The sequence below is a fragment of the Hevea brasiliensis genome, unplaced genomic scaffold, assembly GCF_030052815.1.
Source record: "Hevea brasiliensis isolate MT/VB/25A 57/8 unplaced genomic scaffold, ASM3005281v1 Scaf1, whole genome shotgun sequence".
NCBI classification, from domain to species: Eukaryota; Viridiplantae; Streptophyta; class Magnoliopsida; order Malpighiales; family Euphorbiaceae; genus Hevea; species Hevea brasiliensis.
The window spans coordinates 10,138,149-10,160,850 of NW_026614585.1; the positions used below are offsets into that span (position 1 = coordinate 10,138,149).

At 29.5% G+C, this 22,702-nt stretch overlaps 2 protein-coding genes across 2 annotated transcripts; one reads left to right on the forward strand and one right to left on the reverse strand.

The window, feature by feature from the left end:
• Nucleotides 1-14,187: 14,187 nt before the first annotated feature.
• LOC131176366 (bifunctional dihydrofolate reductase-thymidylate synthase-like) lies at nucleotides 14,188-18,531 on the forward strand. Its single transcript, XM_058141469.1, has 11 exons — nucleotides 14,188-14,702; nucleotides 14,788-15,187; nucleotides 15,323-15,367; nucleotides 15,535-15,600; nucleotides 15,987-16,048; nucleotides 16,125-16,199; nucleotides 16,294-16,459; nucleotides 16,531-16,654; nucleotides 17,612-17,718; nucleotides 17,841-18,024; nucleotides 18,255-18,531. Exons 1-10 carry the CDS (start codon nucleotides 14,275-14,277, stop codon nucleotides 17,949-17,951), a joined length of 1,584 nt encoding a protein of 527 aa, XP_057997452.1. The 5' UTR covers nucleotides 14,188-14,274; the 3' UTR covers nucleotides 17,952-18,024; nucleotides 18,255-18,531.
• A 201-nt stretch (nucleotides 18,532-18,732) lies between these two features.
• On the reverse strand, nucleotides 18,733-21,194 carry LOC131176365 (AAA-ATPase At3g50940-like). Its single transcript, XM_058141468.1, has 2 exons — nucleotides 19,923-21,194; nucleotides 18,733-19,425 (listed from the first exon to the last, which is right to left on the reverse strand). The coding sequence occupies exons 1-2, from the start codon at nucleotides 20,943-20,945 to the stop codon at nucleotides 18,916-18,918; spliced, it is 1,533 nt and encodes a 510-aa protein (XP_057997451.1). The 5' UTR covers nucleotides 20,946-21,194; the 3' UTR covers nucleotides 18,733-18,915.
• Nucleotides 21,195-22,702: the final 1,508 nt, after the last annotated feature.

Below are 22,702 nucleotides of genomic sequence, written 5' to 3' on the forward strand. Positions count from 1 at the left end.
AAAATCACAAATTTACACAAACGTTTAGATTTTTTAATTCTTATAATAAGGAATCGATTTGCGGAGCATAATTTCTACTATTTTCAATATTCATAAAGATGTTGGTTTTCCCATTTAATAAGCGATTTATCAAAAAAAATACACAAAATTTAATTCGAATGGCAGTCTAATTTATTTTGCAGTTTATCATTTTGTGTTTGATTTTCAATTATAAATAATATTTTAAAATATCTAAACTGAACATCTAAATATAGGAGTGTAAAAAAACCAAGCCGAGCTAAGTTTTGAATAGTTCAAGCTTGGCTCGTTATATTTTTTTTTTCAGGCTCGAGTTATATTTGAATTTTAATATTCAAGCTCGAGTTTGGCTCGTTACATATATATTAAACTTGAACTCGATTCAAGCTCGGCTTGTATCAAAAAGCCTAATGACACAATATAACGTATAATTAAAGTTTTATCATATTCATTATTACATTTATAAATTTTTAAGGTTTAAATTTGATTAAAAATCATATTTATATTATATACATGCTTAATCTAATTTCATGGCTCTTAACTAAACTCAATAGTATTATGATTTAATTAAAAACATTACTATATAATATAAATACAATATATTATATGATATCAATATATATATATATATATATAATTTCATGGCTCTTAACTAAATTCAATAGTATTATAATTTAAATTTAACATATTAACAATTTAATTTTTATGGAATAAGTGGATAATATTATGTAGAAAAAGATTTATGAGAGATAAATTTTTAAGTGATGCATAAAGAGAAAGTGCTTAGAGAGAGAAAAGAATAATAATAATAATAATAATAATAATAGATAAATACGTTAGTATTAAAATTGAGTATTAATATTTTAAAAGTTTAAAGTTCACATAAAAGAAAATTAATCAAGAGATTGGAAGTGAGACTATATACAGAGAGAAAGTAATAATAATTGGTAGATATATTAAAGTTAATTTTGAAACTTAATATTTTAAAAGTTTAAAATTTTAATAGAAAATGAAGAGAGGGAGAGCGATATGTTTTATGTTTTAAATTACACTAATGCTAAAAATATGTAATTTTAATTTCTTTAGTAATTTAACATAGATAAAATAGTTCACAATAATTTTTATGTATTTATTATCCAATATTTTAAATTTATTCTCATATAAAAATTAACTTATTTAAAAATAAATAAATCTAAAGCATAAATAACTATATAATTACAAATATATTTTATATATTGTTTATATCATATTTTTAAAGAGTATATTATTTTAAAAATAATTATAAACAAAATAAATATATTTATAATATTATAAAACTATAATAATTAATATAAATATTTTTATAAACGAGAGCCTATTCAACGAGCCAACTCACGAGCCTATTCAACGAGCCAGCTCGCGAACTTATAAACGAGACGAGCTCAAAATCTAACTCGAGTTAAATACTGCTAAGCTCGAGCTCGGCTCGTTTATTAAACGAACTTAAAATTCGAGCTCAAGTTTGGCTCGTTTAGAAATCGAGCCTAATCGAGCAGAACTTTTATCGAACCAAATCTTAAATAGCTCACGAATGGTTTAGTTCATTTACACCCCTATCTAAATATATCCTTAAATTCTTTTTAAAAATAAACTAATTAAATTACACCTAATGGTAACACCATATGACTATAATTATATAAAAACAATTTTACTTCAAAATATTCCTCAAAAAATTTGTACTTAAAAATATATAATACGTGGTAATAATTTTAATTAATTATTATTAATTTCCAATTTTTCTTTGCTCTCGAATGAAAATGGTTCATTATAAACTAAATTAATGCAAAAATTTTCTTGATATTGTTGTGCAATATTAATTTTTTGGGTGGAGTTAGACTCAGTTCACTTTCTTTACATGATATCAGAATCTACCCTGCTTCAATATTTAGTTACCTATAAATATGTTTGCTTGCAAACTTTATAATTCAGATATTCATATTTAGGTGTAAAGGGAGTATATTGTCTCATATTAATTTGAAATAAGGTATTTGAGATACATATAAAATTTAGGCAAACCTCCTCCTTTTATATCAGCTTTTGAGTTAGAGTTAGATTCGTTTATTTTTTCTGATGCATTTATGATGAGTTCAACACATATTCATTTTTTTTTTTAATTGAATAAATTAAGAAATAGAAATAGAAATCTTACATATTATGAATTTATGATTATCATATAACTTACATTGAATTATTCATCTAGAAAGTTTAATAAGATTATATTTCTCACTAATTGGACTTACCAATTTTAGCATTTAATTTGAAATTGATCATCTTATATCAGTAAATTAAATAATGTAAGATTCCTAATTTTTTATTTTTAGTGTGTTAAAAACTTCTAAAAATTTATTAAGAAAATTTTTCAGATTTTAATCAATGATTATTTGATTTTTTTTTTTTTGGGTATTTTAATTTATCAATTTATTTAAATTATTTTAAGACCATACGATACATTTTGAAAGGTTTTCATATCTTAAAAATATCATTTCTGACCTCCAAAATATCTTTTTAAGAATTTTGAAATTTATTTTACATCCCAAAGCTGAACGAATAATTAAAAAAAAAAAGTTCAAGAGAGTGAACAATGAATTATATTTTTAAATTAAATTAAATTAAAATTAAAATTTTTAAATTAATTTTAATAAAAAATTAAAAATTAATTAAATTAAAATTTCTCAATAAATACAATAGCTAAATTGAGCATATTATTTCTGCAATTGTTGACAAATTTCATGGCTCTTGACAATTTTCACAAGGAATAATCAAGCCATCATTCTTTGCTTTCCCTTCCCTTTTTGTCTTAAAAAGTAAAAAAACAATGCATAATGATGTTATATGTATCCTAAATTTTGATCCCCTTTAGTATACACTTGAATAGGATTTGTACACACGTGTGTTTACGTACGTGTATGTATACATCACAGGTACGTTACATACAATCACAAAATACTATGAGTAATACACTAATACTGTCTCAAAGTGACGTGTACGGCTGAGATTGCATTTGCGTATCTTCAACGGATTAAAACTTGTTTCACTAATTGCAGTAGCGTTCAAGTAATACCTACACGGCTACACTCATTAACTAGCAAATGAAGGCTTTGTAGATGCATGCCAAGTGGAGGGTCAAATTCTGTTTTCTCCTTCAGGTCGACAAGTGTCATGGTTTCCTGCCTTACAGGCATAAAATGCAACTCTGCCTTCTGCAGGTCTGGATTTAACTTTGGAGAAATTGTAAACCTTGGTTTTCTATTGTGAATTATCCACTCGCTCCCTCCTACTTTTTTACCTTTCTAACCCATAATCTTTGTCATATTATATTTTTCACCCACTTTCAGTTTCCTTTTTTTAGGTAAATAATAATTCTGCTATTTTTATTTTTTCGGGAGACCCAAATTGAATCGAAGAAAATTGAACCAAAATGAAAAAAGAATCATCGCTGTAGGAATTAAATTGAATTTATTTTATTTTATTATTTTAATTTAATTCTGATTTTTCATCAAAAACTAAATTAGTACTGAATCGAAATCAAATCGAAACTAGATTAAATCAAATAATCAATTTTATACATTAATTTTTTAAAATATTTTTTAAATATATTATACAATTTCAATAAATTTTTATATATATAATTTATCTTTAATTATAAGTGTATATATGTAACTTAATATTAAGTTTTATTATTTTTAATAATAAATACATTAAATCACCTTTTAGTCATATAGTATACTTTCTAGTTAAAATTATATAATAAAAAAATATATATAAAATAATAGAATATACTTATTAATATATATGTTATGAAATGACTTAATTTATATATATATATATATATATATATATATATATATATATATATTATTTCATGAAATTGAATTGTGACCCACTCAAAATATTAGTGGTACGATCAGAATAAAATATTTTATGAAATTTGTGATAGTAACAAAGAGTTTGAGAACACAAATTGAATCAATATTTAGGAATGAATGCTAATCATTAAATTCACTAAATTTTAAATTACATTAGCTACCTTATTTTTAATTCTAAAAATTTTTAATTATAATATGCAAAATTTTTGTAGCAACGTTTACTATATTAAATTCATATTTATTTTAATACTTATTATTGTGAATTAAAAATTAAAATAATAAAAATTGTTGTTTTGGTGTTTGTATTCCACATTTAACATTTGCTTGTCTAAGATCATGAAAATTTTAAAGGAATTATACAATTGAAAATAATAAAAATGATAAAATAGTTGAAATGGGCAAGCAAATAAGGGCAAAATTTGGCAAATATTGAAATTTATTAAATAAGATAATTGTGATGCTATTTGTAACAACTATCTTAGATTACATATACAAGTTGAATTATATTAAAACTAAATACATTATCTATTATTTTGAAAATGAGGCCAAGCTTTTGATTGATAGAGTGCTAAAATAGTAATTTTAGTCAAAATGCTAATGTTGAAAATTTTAAAAATTTTAAAAATGTAATGATTAAAGAAGATGAATGGATTGATGATTACTCTGTTTAACAGGATTAGTAAAAGTTGGCTTCATAATCCAAGATGGATGTGTATTTGAAATAATTTTTTGAGAATTTTAACCTATTATTATGGTGAAAGATAAATTCAATGAGACATCTAATTTTATCTAAGATAGTAAAGGATGTTTTGGATGGAAATATTATTTTATGATTTAAATGAAAGTATTATGACTTAATATAGATATTTGGTGTTAGCTTTGATTTTATTATTTTTCTTAAATAAGTATTTTGTATATGTTTATCAATATTTTATTTTGATATTCATATTATTATTTTAATATTAATATTATTTTTTTATTAATATTTTAAAGAATATAATAATACTGTAATTTTAAATGTAAGATTGAGAACTAAACTGAATTGAAATCAAAATTATAATCGAAATTAGAATTAATCAGGGTTTGAAAATACTTATAATTAAATGAAAACAAAATTTGATTCTCGTTCTAATTTCAAAAAATAAAGGAACTAAAATTTAATTTTGATTTTAATTCCTACAAAGAATCAATATGTCATATTGCTAAACAGATTAAGATAGATACAAGCTAGAATGCTTGTGTGATGCTTAGATAAATATTTTTTTATTAAAATTTTAAAATATTATTAATAAATTTAAAAAAAAAAAATATATATATATATATATATATATATATATATATATATAATAAAATTATTATTTATAAATGGTCTTAACTTATATTTAATTATTTTTTTCACGCACATAAAATATATTCATATATGATATGACAAAAAAATTATATTATTATAATTTTATAAATTAATAAATTAAAATAAACAATTAAGGATAATTTTGTTGATAGAAAAATTTTCATCTTAATTTTCATATTCATTATAATTATAGTGTATTTTTTTGGTATATATTTTTTCCTTTAAAAATAATCTATAGTGATTAAGATGAATGTAATTTCTCAAAAATTAAAAATAATTAAATGAAATAAAATTTTAAAGTAAGATATTGCAAAAAGAAAAATAAATCAAAGGCAGAGATTGGAGGCTTCAGGAAAAAAAAAACTTAATAAAAGTTTTATAGTATTATTGTTGAAATAATAAAAATTGTTTTAAAATAGATAAATTGTAACATCCATAATTTTTAAATAATTATTTTATATGTAACAATTTTATTCTAACCCCTAGTATTGTTGGCTTCGCGTAGGTACCCTCGTTTCGTGAAAATTCGATAGTTACTCGGGTCTGTAAATTTCGGACCAAACAAATAGGATGCTGAAAAAACTTCAGAACTGGATCGAGGTTATAGTAGGGATGGTAATGGGTCGGGTTTTTGCGGGTACCCAATCCGACTAAATCCTAATAGGACATATTTGAGTAATATATAATCGAGTTTAGGGCAGGTTTGGGTTTGAAATTTAATACCCGTGACAGGTTAGGGTCGGGTTCGGGTTTTTTATGTTGGGTATCCGTTACCCGAACCCATTTATATAAATATTTAATTAAATATAAAATATATATATATATATATATTTTAATAATATTTATAATTTTTTATATATTTTATTTTATATAAAATAAATTTGAAATATTTTATGAAATTATTAAAATTTTAAAATATAAATTATTAATAAAAATAATTTTTTATATAGATTATTAATTAAATATATATAATTAAATGGGTTCGGATATTTTTCGCGTGATAACAATCGGGTTTAGGATGGGTTCGGATGGTTAAAAATAAATTTTAATTGAGTTTGGGAAGGGTTCGAGTTTTGAGAATATTAATCGGATTTGGGTTCGGGTCTGGTAATTTTCGTGAGTACTCTACCCGTTGCCATCTCTAGGTTATATGTTACCCCATCATTTTCAAATGTCCCGGATGCGTCCCACGCTTCAGAATTGGCGTGGGTAAACTTGAAACCCAAGTTTTCTTAATTATATAGTGCCTAATTTCAATTAAAAATCTATAAAATATTCGTGGTAGGTTTAAAATTTATAATTCATTTTGCATTAGCTTAGTAATATTGCTAATGACCACGAGGCAATATTTTATAATTTTTAAAGCTCATTTAGGTAATTTTTGCTAAAAAGTTAGTTCCGAGGATAAAAATATAATTTTTCTAGATTGTGAGTTTTGATTGATTTGGAGAGCCCAGGATGGGCCACATGTTATTGATATGTTATGATTGTAGGAAATTGAGAATTAGAACTATCATTTGAACCTATTTCTAGGTTAGATAGGTCATAGATATAGAGAGAACTCTGCCAGATTTTTAGCAAAACCTTAAGGCTGTCTTTTGATTTCCTATAGTTTTGTTTCAAGATATTTATTGATAAATTTTGATATATTATTTAGGTGAGCCGAGACAGCCTTCTTCTTCCTCCTAGCTATCACAGTAACCATTAAAGTGTTGTGAGTAGATATTTATTTTATTTATAATTTCAATATTATTATATTTTTAGTATGCTCATACATCACTTATACTTATATTTATATAGTTAAATATTAGGCATGCCCTGTTTTGCATTTATACTTGATGATATCACTTTGGTTATTGTGTTTTGATAATCTGAAGCTCTGTGTGTGTAGCACCCCTATATGCATAGCCTGGTATATTTCACTGTTCCAGTGACCGGTGTCGGTCCGGACAATTAAGGAGATTAGAATCACATCTAAGATACCTAGATAAGCCTTGAATACAAATAATTAATAATTGCCAAATAGTTAAGTATAAATAAGAAAAATAGAACACAAAAAGTTAAATGAGCCGGGAGTCATAGCGATGGGTGACCTTCTCAGGAAGTGACTGCGAGGTCAGTCTTAATCCAAATTTTGAATCAAAAAATATGACGCCGCGGTCCTAAGGACTATTGCGAATCTAGTGGAAAAGAGAAAATCACAAAAAAGAGCTGATAAGTAGGTCAAATAGGTTAGGATTCCGGAAGAAATACCAAATTATTTACAAACTGGGTCAAACCAACAAGAGGCAAATTGGTCAATTCACCCCTAGAGGTGACTCCTGACCTAACTATCCAATAAAAATGGAAAAAATGAAAATTTCGGAATATAGAATTAAATTAAAGAAACAAGGAAAAATAAAGGAAATGGAAAAAGGAAAGAAAATTGAATTTTGACATCACCTTAGTGACATCATACATGATATCAAAAATAAATCTAATTTCTTTAATTATTGACTAAGTAAAAAAGTATGTTAAATACACAAAAATTAAAGAAAAAAAAAAACAAAATGTCATCTTCTTTCTCCCATGGTTGCCGTCCACTCTCATATCTCTCTCTCTCTCTCCAAGCAAAACCTCCATTGAAGCTTGATCTTAAGCTTCTCAAACCCTAAAAGCTCCCCATAAATTCCCCTAAAATTCTTAAATTTCCTTACTTTGGCAACTTGAAAAGAAGCTTGAAGAAGAAAGGGAAGAGAGAAAGTGAAGGAATTGATGAATTGGAAACCAAATATTAAGGTTAGTAATTTGAACTTATAAATTTTAGTTAAATTCTTATATTTCTAGTTTAATTAACTCAGATTTTAACTTAAAATTTAAAGAAAACCATTATGAGGGACTAAAGGGGATTTTCAGCTAGCAATTAAGGGAGTTAGTAGTGCATGAGTTTGATGAAATTGAATGGCTAATTGAGGTGAATTAAGCATGTAGACAATGAATATGTACTTCAATTGCATTAGATTTCATAATTGTGAAATTAGGGTTCTTAAGCATCTTGAAGATTAGGGAAAAATTGGGGAAATGGTCAATTGGTACAAATGACCCTAATTGAAGTGAGAAATTGCCAATTGGGACCATTTGTGGTGTGTTTGAATTGGTAAAATGAAATTGCAATTCGGATTGGTTAGAGTCACTATTATGGCAGTTTGACCTAGGTCTTTTTCAGGGACTAAAACTGAAAATTTATCAACCCAAATGGTATGAGACCAATTGGAAATGAAAATAGACACACAGTGGCATATTTTTCATTCAGGAACTATGCTCAGAAAATGACACTAATATAGTGAACAATTAGGCAAACCCGAGTATAGTGCATTGCCACTGTACCAAAATGACCATATGAATTGGCCATAACTTGGGCTATACAGGTATAAATGACCTGATTTTTTTGGCATTAGAAAGATATAACATAGCACTACAACTTTTATGAAGAACACTTTGCCAAATTTCCACAGTAACTTGACCAAAGGAATAGTGCAAAACAGGACACCAAATCTGAAAATTTAAAATTGTATTTAGGAGACCTAAAAATTGAAGGGACAACCAAAACTAACAAATTAGGTAACCAAAATGTGGTATGTGGGTGTAATTAAAATTCCTATACCTATGTATAAGAAAGTCAATATTTTGACTTGAATAGTACCAGAAATAGTAACCCTGAAATGCAAATTTTAAAGAACGTTAATTTAAGCGTATTAGAGCTAGAAATAAATATATGTGAATTTGTTAATGAATTTATTATAAGTTATGATATTGAAATAATGCAAATTGTATGTTTCAGTTAAAAAGGTTACTGAGAAAGGAAAGGAAATATCGAGTAAAGGCTAAGAGGCGATTCGTACGAGATTTGTGCACAACATAAAATTTTTCTGTAAATTCTTTTCACAATTTGTTTTGATGAATAAATTGTAATTTATTTTTATTGCAAAATTGTGAATGAAATGAATATTGTACTTTTGACTTAAATTGTTTGAAATTTAATTGTATGTGTTTGAATTGTCAATAAATATTTAGTAAATTGTTAAGATAGTTTTGAAACCATAGTGTCAAGACCACATATCTGAATGCCTAACTAGCTTGACTAGTGGGAGGAATTAGTTTTGAATTTTGAATTCCCTCTCTGGCTGAAGTATTGAGGTGTGTACCAGTAAAGGAAGAAATTGAATGGGTACCCATAGATTGAGCTAGCTAGCCTTGAGATTCCTCATAAGCCTCTGGCTATTGAGATGAACATTATACTGATGGCATGATATAACTGTGTTTTTATGAAATTTATTTTGGGACTTCCGAAATGAGACTGTTTTGACTAAAATTATAAATTGTGTTATGTATTTATTTTTATTTTCAGTACCATATTGGAATAAACGTGATTTGATTTATGCATAAGATTTTATTTTAGTATGTTGTGCACTACTGAGTCATAATACTAAGCGATGACTGTTTATTGTTGTAGCAGATAAAAAGACTAGTAGAGCAGCGGAGTGAGCTGCTGATGATTTTAGAGTTACTTCTGGACCTTTTATCGGGTATAATTTTATACTCTGATTATACATATTTATTTTGATGTAATTGATTATATGTACATTCGTAAATTAATCATGAGTAGTTGTACAGATTTTGTAATAATATTATTTTGGATTTTTGATGTAATTTTTGTACTGATAAATATAAATTAATTTTTCTTTAATTTAATGTGTATGAAGTTAATTATTACTATATTTGGAAATAATTGAATTGAAATTTTGAGTTGTTACATATTGATTGAATTGTGGAGTTTGGAGGAAATTGTGCTGATTTGAGTTATAATGGTCACTGTGATTTGATGAAGTGTTATATTGAAAGTGTTTTCTACAGGTTAAATTTTTCGGTTTTCTCAAATACAACTGGCACTCTGCCGAAATTTTTCCAAAATTTGAGGAAAAATAAAAATGAAAAAAAATTTTAATTAGTTTTAAACTTCAATTAAATGTTTTTAATACTTGCTAGAAAAGCTCACCACTTTCAAAAAGTAAGAAAATTGTTTTAAAATCCCTTGTAGTATATTTAATGGGTTATCGGTAGACGGAGTCGGTAATTCATTAGGTATACTATGGGATCATGTTATGCCTTACAGAGGGGTAAGGTGTGACAGTATGTGAGTTGGTGTGTATGTGAAATAGATGGATATAGGTAGGACGGGTAGACGCGGCTAGAGCTTGACTCACTAGGACCCGATCCTCATTATAGATAAGTCGGGGTAGGCACGACTTTGATTTGATCTCGCTGGCCTCCGCATATGGATTATTAAGTAAAAGTCCCGCTAGAGTTGATCTCACTCGCAGGCATTGGATTAAAAGAGCTGGATAGGGGATCAACTTCCCATATATATATGTGTGAGTGTGGATTTGATCAAAGTACGTGAGTACTCCAGATTATCTTTGATATGACCTAATATGATTTGTTTGACTTGTATGAAAATGATGCATTTCATTTCCAAAGATGTATTAGAATTAGATAGTTATATAAATTGTATGTAAAATAAATATTTATTCTCCGAGTCGAACGCTTACTCCTGTTCACTATTTTTTTAGGATACATGAGAGCTTTGTTGTAACTGACCTGTTCCCTTCCTCACAGGTCTACGTATGTTCATTTTGTATAATTTATGTAATCAAGATAAGTTTTAGAACTCCGCATGTGTAGGGATTATTTAATTTAATTTGGGATTGTAAAGATTATGTCTTTTTTGAAAATTTGCAAACTTTTTATGATGCATATGGTGTTGAATGGACTGAGTATATAGATTGGTTGAGGGAGCTGAACTCCCATTTGATCCTATTGTGATTTATAGATGATTGTGAGAGTGAGCTGAGCTCCCTAATAGATTGGATTTTGTGTTTGCAGGTTGGGTGAGTCAAAAATTTTTCGTTTGATGGTCCATATTATGGCCGAACTCTATCCGGTTGTTTCCTTAAAATTGGGCCAAATATGAGTTTATGTTTGGGTTGAAAGATAATTGAGCTTACTACGGGCTTTAGGGGCCTTATGCTAACCTAAGTCCTAATGCCGGTCTGGCCCGTGAGTTCGGGTCGTGACATAAATAAGATTGATTTCATAATATTTTTTATATATGAATTTAATTTTGCAATACTATAATTTGCATTATGATTATGATTATATTTTATCTGAATTACATAAAAAATTTAAAAAATATTATCCTTTTTATATATGTATGTTGAATAAATTTAATTTTATGAAAAAAGCAAAAATGAAAGAAATAAAAAAAAAGCAAGCTTAAAAAGTCAAAGTAAAAATAGCACTTTCATTATTCAATTTATAATTTAATTTGATTTTATTTAAATTATGTGAAAATATTAAAAAATATTATCTTTTTTATAAAAATATTGAATAAGTTTAATTATATAAAAAATAAAAAAGGAAAAAGATAAAAAAAAAGAAAGAATAAAATAGAAAAGCAGAATAATTAGAAAAGCAACATAATATATTTAAATAATATCATCTGTCTATGAAAGTATTAAATAAGTTTAATTATAAAAAAAAAATTTTAAGGGAAGAAAAAAAAATAAAAGTAAAAATAAAAAAATCCTTTTTATATAATATAATTGGGGAATTGCTCATACTGCACATAATTATTAATAATTTTAACTTAAATATATTTTTTTAGTTTATTTTCATTTATATATTTTTTTTAATTTGAATATAAAAAATAATGTAATTTTTAAAATTTTTTTAGTAATTATTTCAAATTTTTATTATTTTGATGTCTAAAACTTTTCAATAAATATTTCAATATATATATATATGTTAAATTTCTTTATAATAATGATTATTAATTATAGTATTAATAGAATAATTATTAAATAATTTATAATTTATATATAATAGAGAATGTCATGTATTAACTTCGTAATAATACTATAAAAAAAAATCCTTTATCAAACTCTATTTTAAATTTTATTTTTATTACTTTTATCCCTCAAAATTTTTTAATAAATATTATATATATATATATGTTACTTTATAATAATAATTATTTATTATAATATTAATTGAATAACTATTAAATAATTTATAATTTATATATAATTAAAAATTTTATATGACAATATTATGAAGGAGAATGCTATATATTAATCACGTCACAATATTATAAAAGAGAATATATCTATTAAATTTTTGAAAATATCTTTCTATATATAGATATATAAATTATAGTTCATCTCTTAATTATTTGATAGTTTCTGTATTTCTAAATAATAAATTATTATTATTATTATTATTATTATTATTATTATTATTATTAAAATTGATAAAAGTATACGGGAGATAAGGGTGTAATCACAAATTTTGTCTTCTCATGAGGCTGAACTTTTAAATAGAAATATGTTGGTAGGTGAAGACTTCATAGTGAATACGGAGAATACAAAGGCATTTATAGCAAATTATAGGATACATTTCGAATTAAAAAAATAGCAATACTAGTTGAACATTAAGCTCTGTTTGTTTTTCACATTTTTTTAGCTTTTAAAACATTTAGAAAATTGATAAATAAAAAATATTTATTTTTTAAAATTTAATAATTTTATTAAATATAAAAATATTTATATATATAATATAAATACATATAATTATTTTAATATTTTAATTAAATGATAAAAAATATTTTTATAAAAAATTATTTTTTACAAAATAAAAAGAATTTAAATTAAAAAAAAATGATATTCATGTTACACACACGTAAACCGAACACATCCAATAATTTATTATCATTTATACTAATTTGAAAATTAATTAAAGTAAATAAACTCACACGTGTGTACATCACATAACATGCTTCTCCTCCTCCTGACTTTGGCGGTACTCCGCGTAAACCGTGCTTTTGGATTTTCTTTTACTTCTCCTCGCTTTCCTCTGTCTGTTTGAAAAAGAAAAGAAGGCAGCAGATTGAAAGCGAAGAAACCTCCGTTTACTCCCTCTTCTCTTGCATTTCTCTTTCCCTTTTCACGCTTCTACTCTTTACTCTGCTCTACTTTACTCTTATCTCACAATCCTCTCTCTTTTTTATCACCCAAACCCTAATTTTACGAGGTGAAGATTGCTCCACACTTGCCCAGATCGTCTTCAAACTGATTTTGGACGTTTTCTGATTTCAATATTTCTCGATTTAGTCTCAGATCGGTGAGTTTCTCTACTGCATTTTTTGAATTTTTTTTTCTTTTGGAATATATCATGTTTCTTCCTTATTTTTAAAGTTTTGTTTTATTGAAGTGAAGATCGTGTGAAAATTCGAATTTTTCTTTTTCGTAATCTCTTTAATTTTTTAGCTTTTTGTTGTTCTTGTTACTATGGGTAGAAACGTTCAGGAACTGTTTTGATTTTGGTAAGAATTTTGGTTTGCCATTATATTGTATGGAGTAGCTAAAGGTGAGTGTTCGATTTTCTACTTTTTGGAATGCCAAGACAAATATTTTATATGATACCTAGTACTTTTTGGAATGCCAAGACAAAGATTTTATATGGTACCTACACTTTTTGAGGTTATCTGGGGAGCTACTCTTTTTCATCACAAGATGATGTGTGCTGCTAGAATCCTGGTTTTTTTTTCTTTAGCTTGTTTAGTTTACGTGATAGAATGTTGGCTGAGAAGCTTAACTGTTTTGGCATATTTTATCCATATATTTTAAAGATTATTATTATTTTTTTTTCCTGAGGGATTGGCTTGTGAAGTTTACCACTTCAATCAAATTCAAGTGTGACATTTTCCTCCCATGGCCCCATCTTGTATAGATAGGTGGGTCGTGGTCTTGGATGTGCTGTCTTTTGCATATATGTTGAGAAGTTATTTATTTATTTGTTTGTTTTTACCTATTTCAGCTTCTACTGCACTTCCACAAAAGTTGGGTGTGCAGTGTTAGTTCTGTGGCATCATCAAGAAGTTTCTGCCAGGCTTTCTTTTCAATCATGGCTGGTGAATCCAAGGCAAACCTTTCCAATGGCAATGCCAATATACAGCCTGCTCCACAAAGAACTTATCAAGTTGTTGTGGCTGCAACTAGGGATATGGGTATCGGAAAGGATGGCAAGCTACCATGGAGGTTACCTTCTGATCTCAAGTTCTTCAAGGATGTTACTCTGACTACTTCTGATTCTGGGAAAAAGAATGCTGTTATAATGGGTAGAAAAACATGGGAAAGTATTCCGCTTGAGCATCGACCTTTGCCTGGTCGACTTAATGTTGTTCTGACTCGTTCTGGGAGTTTTGATATTGCTACTGCTGAGAATGTTGTGATGTGTGGAAGCCTGAGTTCTGCTTTGGAATTATTGGCTGCATCTCCTTATTGTCTGTCAATTGAGAAAGTCTTTGTAATAGGAGGTGGCCAAATATTAAGGTTGTACTTGCTGTCCCTCCACTTAATGGGTTAACTCTTCTTTGTTTCTACTTTCGCCTATAATTTCATTTATCTTCTACTACAGGGAAGCTCTCAATGCACCTGGATGTGATGCTATCCACATTACAGAAATTGAGACAAACATTGATTGCGATACTTTTATCCCAACAATTGATTCTACTGTCTTTCAACCTTGGTACTCATCCTTTCCCATGGTGGAAAACAGCATACGATATTCCTTTGCAACATATGTTCGAGTGAGGAGTTCTGCAATTGAATCCCATGGCCAAAATAATGGTCTGAGCCCTGATAGTGGTTCAGAAAACAGTAAGCTTGAGGTAAAGAAGTTCTCTTTCCTTCCTAAGATGGTTTTTGAGAGGCATGAGGAGTTGTTGTATCTTAGACTTGTTCAAGATATCATCTCAGATGGCAATTTGAAGGATGACAGAACTGGAACTGGTACTTTGTCAAAATTTGGTTGCCAGGTAATATGAATCATTAACTATTTATGGTTATCTCTACCGTTGATTCTGAAATTATGGTTCCATTTTAATGTACAATTTTTCCTCTTAATTACTGATGGATGTGAATGGATTTCTTTTTTTGAATTTCATTTACAGATGCGGTTCAATCTTCGCAAAACTTTTCCACTTCTTACAACGAAGGCATGTTTAAATTATTTGTTATAATTGCTGCAACTGAATTAATTCTTCTGTATGCATACCCTTTTCCCTCCTATAAGTTAGATTGGTTCAAGATTCAACACAAGGTCAATTTTGCAAGATGACAAAATCCCTTTCATATATTTCATGTTTGTGTCATTGGTTTGTAGAAAGTATTCTGGCGAGGGGTTGTCGAAGAACTCCTGTGGTTCATTAGCGGTTCAACGAATGCCAAGGTAATGATAGCATAATTGAACATTTCATATATGTACTTCTTTGACGTTCTTGTGTCTTGCATAATACGCACTTATTTGTTTCTAAATCACGAGAGTCTCAGTTCTTCCCATATTTCTTCAGAATATCAGGTTTAGATTTTTTTTTTTTTTTTTTAAATTTTCATGTAGGAATTGTATGGTTGCAAGGTCGTGATCTTTTGATATTTGCAAGGTTTTTTTTTTTTTTTTTCCTTATGAAAAATATCCATCTAAGTATCTGTTCTTTCAAATAACTTGGCACGCCAAATGAATTTTACTCATTGGCATGAGGTTTCTGTAATGAGCCTTTGAGGCGTAGATACAAGAACAAAATGATGTAACCTGCATTTTTAAATTTTGCTGCACAGGTCCTTCAGGATAAGGGCATTCATATATGGGATGGCAATGCATCCAGAGATTACCTTGATAAGTGAGTACTGACTATCAATATTTTTTTTTTATTCATCATGCAGTTTTTTGAATGATATTTGTATTCGCAATTTCAGTATTGGGTTGAAGGACAGAGAGGAGGGTGACTTGGGACCTGTTTATGGATTCCAGTGGAGACACTTCGGAGCTAGGTTCATTGATTTCTTTACCTAGGTTTACTGGTGGATTTATCAGTGGGGGAGTTCTTTCTACATTCCTTTTTCTTACATGAGTTGCACTTGCCAGGTATACTAACATGCATGCTGACTACACTGGCCAAGGATTTGATCAGTTGTTAGATGTTATCGACAAGATCAAGAATAATCCAGATGATCGTCGGATTATACTTTCAGCTTGGAATCCTTCTGATCTCAAATTGATGGCACTTCCCCCTTGCCACATGTTTGCTCAAGTTAGTAATTAGCCCACGTGTCTTTCATGATTTCCTTTGCTTTTGATTAATCTGGATATTTTATTTTGCAGTTCTATGTAGCCAATGGGGAATTGTCCTGTCAAATGTATCAGCGATCTGCTGACATGGGCCTGGGTGTGCCATTCAACATTGCATCTTATGCCCTCCTTACATGCATGATTGCTCACGTTTGTAGTATGTATTCTCTGAGAAATCTTAAAACCATTAACTAATATGCTACTTGTTGAGTTTTAAGAATTGTTAATGTTTAGTTATGAACATTTAGGCATATGATCTGATAATTAACGAGTCAAAAGAGTCTTTTGGTGCCATATGATTTCTGAAGGTAGTAATATACTGGTGCCTACTGCCTACTGAAGTTGATGAAACTATGCAGATAAGATTTTGTAGTTCTTTGACTGGTAGACTGATTAATATTAGATGGTCTACTCTAGTCTGGTAAAATGACAAAACTAGTGGGTGAAAAGAGTACTATGATGCTGCATCTGGTGGTAAATTATGTTTAGCTTGTGGTGCAGATGCCTATACAAGTTTTTGGACTCTAACACATTCCATTTAGTGGTAATTGTTCTTGCAGAGGGTCTGTTGGGGTTTAGGAACCCAAACAGCTCTGTTGCGAGACAATTATTAAGAAAAGGAAGGAAAATGGAAGAAGAGAGGAAATAAGATTCAGATAGAAGAGAGTAGAGTAGAACTATTATGTTTCTTGATATTTCAGGAATGCCTCATTACAGTTTCCTTTGCTGTATTTATACAGCTTGTTCAGCTAAATTCCAGCTGGTACACTTGAACTTTTCCTGCCAATACTGACTGCCATTAACAATCTCTACCACAGTCTTTTCCTATTCCTTGATATCTCTAGTATAACTGTGCACCGTTAAAATTCTGGCTACTACCTGGCTTCCTTCTATGCCTTCTTTTGTATAACAGGCCAACAGGGTCCTAATATTGCTATAAGGGGGCATCATAACGAATAAATTGGTTAAGAACTAGATATTTATAACCATGATGTTGGGCCTTAGGGGACTAGCACTGATTGAAAGAAAGATTGTTTAGTGGTCTGCAATTGCCTTTTTATCATGATTATATATGTTTAAAAATTTGTATTCAATTATCTTTTGTTTTGAATAGATCTTGCTCCGGGTGATTTTGTCCATGTGTTTGGGGATGCTCATGTTTATAGCACTCATGTTAGGCCTCTCCAGGAACAGCTTCAAAAACTGCCAAAACCGTTTCCGGTTAGTACAATGGAAGCAATTTAGGTTGATTAAATTTTACAGTTACCATTTTGGAAGTATTGTTGTATTGTTCTCTGCATTTTCCTATATTCTTTGTGTTCTCTTACTAGTATTTTATGCAGATTTTGAAGATTAATCCTGAGAAGAAGAACATAGATTCTTTTATGGCAGCTGATTTCAAATTGATAGGTTATGATCCTCACCACAAAATTGAAATGAAAATGGCAGTGTAAACCTCCTTTAAACGTTAGTGAACTCAAACATTCTGGTTTGTCCTAGGCAATATTTGCTTGTAGTTTGAGGCAGGTATGTGTTTTTGCCACCATCTCACCTTTTACAAATGATGATTTGTTCTATATGCTTTTTTCATACTCTCTCCATTATGTCACATGCTATATATATATATATATATATATATTTGTGATTTGAAATATATAGTGCCCTGTTCTCTGGTTTGATTTGTGTTTGGGTAAAGTAATGATATGCATTGTTAGGGAATTTTATGAGCTGAAGGTCTGTTTTCTGTAATGTTTCAGGCACAACTATTCAAGGCTTACCTTGTTCGGTGTTGGCAAGTAAAATAAAAATTTGGTAGTTGAATATACCTATTTAGTGAGAATCCTTTAGTTCCGCAGAGTTGGTGGTTCTAAGGTGATTTAGGATGTCAGTATTTTCTTGCTGTACAAGCTTCATTTTCCATTATCGCTTGGGAAATATCACTTTATTACCACAATTGCTATAGTATTGTTTTTGGAATGGATTGGAATTTGGACCGGTGAACTTTCATATATGACAGTATTCTGTTTTATTTCATGATCAACTTGCGCAGTTATTATGGTAAACATGGAAGAGGAAATTTTTTAATATTTTTCTAAAGTTGTTGAATCCCTTTTCTAACAGTCTTTTAAAAACTCTTTTCCCGTAAGAAAAATTATTTCATGCTGTTAGAACATATGAACACTTCACATGAGAGATTGTTTTTCACAGATTGAGAGTTGAATACAAACCATTCGATTTGGACCAGAATAAAAGGATTTTGAACATTCTCATCACCATAATTTTTCTACAAACAAGTTATAAAATTATATTACTTGCAACTATGACAGCCATTCATTCAGTTCAGTGCCCTCCCAAATCCACAAAATTGAAATTCTAAAGCATTTCAATATTTTATTTGTTCCTGATTAATTCTCATATCTACTCTTTTTTCTTAATATCACCATTGCTCATCTTTTGCATTTGTGAAACTTCTGCTTCTTTTATTCCTGATTCTTCATTTGTTGCTTTGTTTTCATCACTCTCTCTCTTCTTCCTCTCTTCTTCTTCTTCTCTCTTCTTCCTTTCTTCATCCTCTATCTTCTTGCGCTCCAGGAACACAATCAGACCTCTCAAGGCAATGTCAGGTTCCTCACTTTTCATTAGCTCCTCGGCTACTTCTGCAGGAGTAACCTTAGTTGTACCTATCAATTCTTCTACCTGTAAGAAAAGTGGGTGATATGTAATCCCCAGGTAATTGGATGCCAGCATTTTGAATCCACATGGACTGCAGTAAGACATGTGGATGTGCATATCCATTCGACCGGGGCGCAACAGGGCAGGGTCAAGCTTTTCTTTGTGATTGGTAGTGAAAACTATGATTCTTTCATCCCCACAGCTTGACCACAATCCATCCACGAAGTTCAGCAATCCTGATAGTGTCACCTGAACCTGATACAATATACATCTGCCTTTCAGATTTACCAAACCCGTGAAAACAACAAATTGAATTACATTAGATGGAAGTCCTTGATTGTGTGTTCTTTTCAGCTATATTTCAAGATGTGGCCTGAACCAATCCATCAATGCTTAAAATAGAAGTCGGTCATCCAACTTTTCGGTGTAAAGGCAAGGCATGCCCTTTACTCACTGTCCTGCTCCTGCAGGATTCTATAACATTATTGATCTTACTCATCATAGAGAAGCCAATAGAGTGGAGAACCAACAGGTTCATTCTTTAAGATTCTTTCTGCTTTTAGTCTTTTTTTGCTTTTGGATCCTAGAAAGTAAGTCATCACTTTCACTATTATTATTGTTCTTTTCAACCGCAAGAATCCTCTGAAAATAACAATTCATAATCAAAATGTATTTGCAGACCAACTAGACTTTTGTCTCAATCAAGAATATTAACACCATCAAAACAGAAACAAAAAGATTAGTAACTTCACCTGATTTTCTGGATTATAACCTCGATTAGATCGAGGATTAAGAGCTCTGGCTTCTGCAATCCTATTTTGCAAATCAATGGAACAATCAATGTCCTCCACCACAAGTATGGACTTATTCCCAGTCGAAATCAACAACTTTCTCAGCTCAGAATTAGTCCTAAGATCAGTCAACTCCAAGTCATAAATATCGAACTTGAGAAAATTTGCCATGGCAGCAATCAAGCTTGATTTCCCAGTCCCTGGTGGCCCAAACAGCAAGTACCCACGTTTCCAAGCCTTACCCACTTTCCTATAGAACTCCTTCCTCTTCACAAACCTTTCAAGGTCCTCCATGATCATCCTCTTCTCTTCTATCTCCATGGCCAACGTATCAAAGGTAGCAGGATGATCAAGGTTCACAGATTGCCATGCATCTCCTCTCCTCCCTGTCATCCTGTCCAGGCTTAATGTAAAGAGCTTCAATGTCCTTTTCTCGTCTTCGATTTCTTTCGATTTCTTGATTACATGCTTTATATAAGCGTCAAGAACCATGTTCTTGTGCTTATTGTGGAAGCTCAACTCAAAGAACCTGCGCTCGTTTACAGGCATAGTGCTATAGAGATCAGGGCTTGGGACATACTTCACTCGTTCTTCTCTCGAAATAAACTTCCACTTCACGTTAACCCCATTAAAGGTATCGATGATTTCTTGGTTTTGCTCTAAGGACATAGAAATGTTATTCTCTTTCTTGGGTAATGAAATTTTGAGTCTCTGCGTGTTGGGAGGAATTATGGGCTGAAGATAGAGCTGTGCAGCTGTGAAGAGATGGTTCTGGTTAAGATTATCATATTCTTCAATCACTAAGGTTAGTTCCGAGGAGAAAGAGTTAATAAGGGTTATGAGTTTGAAGTAAACATATTGTCGAAGCTCCTTTGGAATAAAGTCGTTAGCCACAGAGCGAAGGAGCATGACTGTGGCAGCAGCGGAGGCAGCGGCGGAGATTATCGCTTTGGTGGAGGTCATTTCGGTGGCTTTGGGGAACATGGTTTCTGGGTTCAAGCCTTTTTTGTGCTATTACTTGGTTTTTGGTCAATTTGATTAGATGATTGAATTCAGGATTGAGAATTTTAGAAGAAGAATTGCAAAGTGGAAATTTTGACAGTGGTGATGACCGATTTAGAAAGAAATAATTTGGTTGGTTTTTCCAAGAGAAGAAGATGTTGATTGGTTAGGAGGAAAATGCATGGAAGTGACGGGGTGAAGAAAGTTGGGAGGGTAAGTGCGTAAGACTGACTCATTTTCAGGCTTTCCATTTTAATTTCTAACTTAAATACACTGATTATTTATTTAAAGATATAAATATAAAAAATAAAAATTGCGTTTGAATTTATAGATTTAAATTTAAAATTTAAAAATATCTTATTTAATTAATAAAAAGAATTAAATTTAAAATGATGGTTAGTATTCACAATTTTTTTCCAATTATTATTTCAAATTCTTTTTTTTTTATTTTTATATTTATCTTAGATTTTATTGAGATTTATATTTATATTATTTAAATCTCCTAAATAAAATATTTAATCTAAATTTATAGATTCAAATCATGAAACTGATTTTATTTGTTTAATAACGTAAATTTTAATATTTTAAATTAATAATATTTAATTCAATAATGTCAAAATTATTTTTTAATCATAAAGGTTCAATTTATATAATACAATTAATAATTAGTCAAAATTAAATGAATAAAAGAAATTTATAAATTTTAAAACCATACACTAGATTCAACTTTTCTTAGTCTTTGCGTCAACGAGCCTAACGTGTGCACCCATCAGAAGGGTGTGGGGTCCAGTCTTTGCAATAGACTCTTGACCTAAGTGGAAAAAAAAAAAAATCAAATGCACAAAATTAAAGTATTTTATTAATTTCTAAAGTATTTTAATATGAAATTTTATATGGTCATATAAGTTTGGTAATAATGTATTGTATTTCCATCATTATAATGAATTGTTATTATTTTTTTTTATCAACTCCATGGATATAATGAATTGATATAAGAATTAACTTTTTTTCTTATTATTGCAAGCAGTTGTTGGGTTCAGTGATAGATGGATGAGGGAAATGGAAGGGAAAAAAATTTGAAATGAATTTCATTTGCATGTGATCTCTTTTTCAACTCAGTTGAATATTTCTTTCAATTTTTTTTTTATTTTTTTATTGGACGACAGATAGGACAAAACCCAATAAAATTAGGGGCATTAACCACATGTAAAGCCAAGGCAACGTTAGCTGTAAACACTAGAGGTCGTGAAAACCCAACAGGGACAGATCCGACCCAACAGGCACCTCTGGTTGAACGATTAACCCAGCAGGAACCACATTAAAAGCTGACTCCTAGAACTTCACGCGGCCACAGAAAGCACCATCACTCGACTACACAGAAACTCAAAACAGAGCAGGTCGCCTAGCCATACATCATCACATATTATCTTTAAGACCTGCTTGCAAAAACTAAAACCAAAACAAATATATACATCTCACCCAAATAATGGGGAGGGTGAAGACCCACTACAGGCAAGGAAAGGAGGTTCTGGGTAGGGGAGGGCCAGTTACAGGCTCCTAGAGAGCAAAAAGAAAAACCAAAATAGAGAGCCTTTTCTCTATCTAAAGAATTAGGCAGAAAGAAAGCGAAAGCTAAACTTGTTTCTTTCAATCTTTTCTGTCGTTTTAGAATGGCATTTTGTGGTAATCAAAATTTGTAGTCTAGAATTCGTTCCTTGGTCATGAAAATGACCACATTT

What these genes read in the sequence shown, in the direction of transcription:
- LOC131176366 (XM_058141469.1), top strand. Translation starts at nt 14,275, where the DNA reads ATGGCTGGTGAATCCAAGGCAAACCTTTCCAATGGCAATGCCAATATA. An exon ending in GCGGTTCAACGAATGCCAAG is followed by an intron (nt 15,601 to 15,986) that starts GTAATGATAGCA and finishes TTTGCTGCACAG; the next exon opens with GTCCTTCAGGATAAGGGCAT. An exon ending in TCCAGAGATTACCTTGATAA is followed by an intron (nt 16,049 to 16,124) that starts GTGAGTACTGAC and finishes TCGCAATTTCAG; the next exon opens with TATTGGGTTGAAGGACAGAG.
- LOC131176365 (XM_058141468.1), bottom strand. Translation starts at nt 20,945, where the DNA reads ATGTTCCCCAAAGCCACCGAAATGACCTCCACCAAAGCGATAATCTCC. An exon ending in GTTATAATCCAGAAAATCAG is followed by an intron (nt 19,426 to 19,922) that starts GTGAAGTTACTA and finishes ATATTGTATCAG; the next exon opens with GTTCAGGTGACACTATCAGG.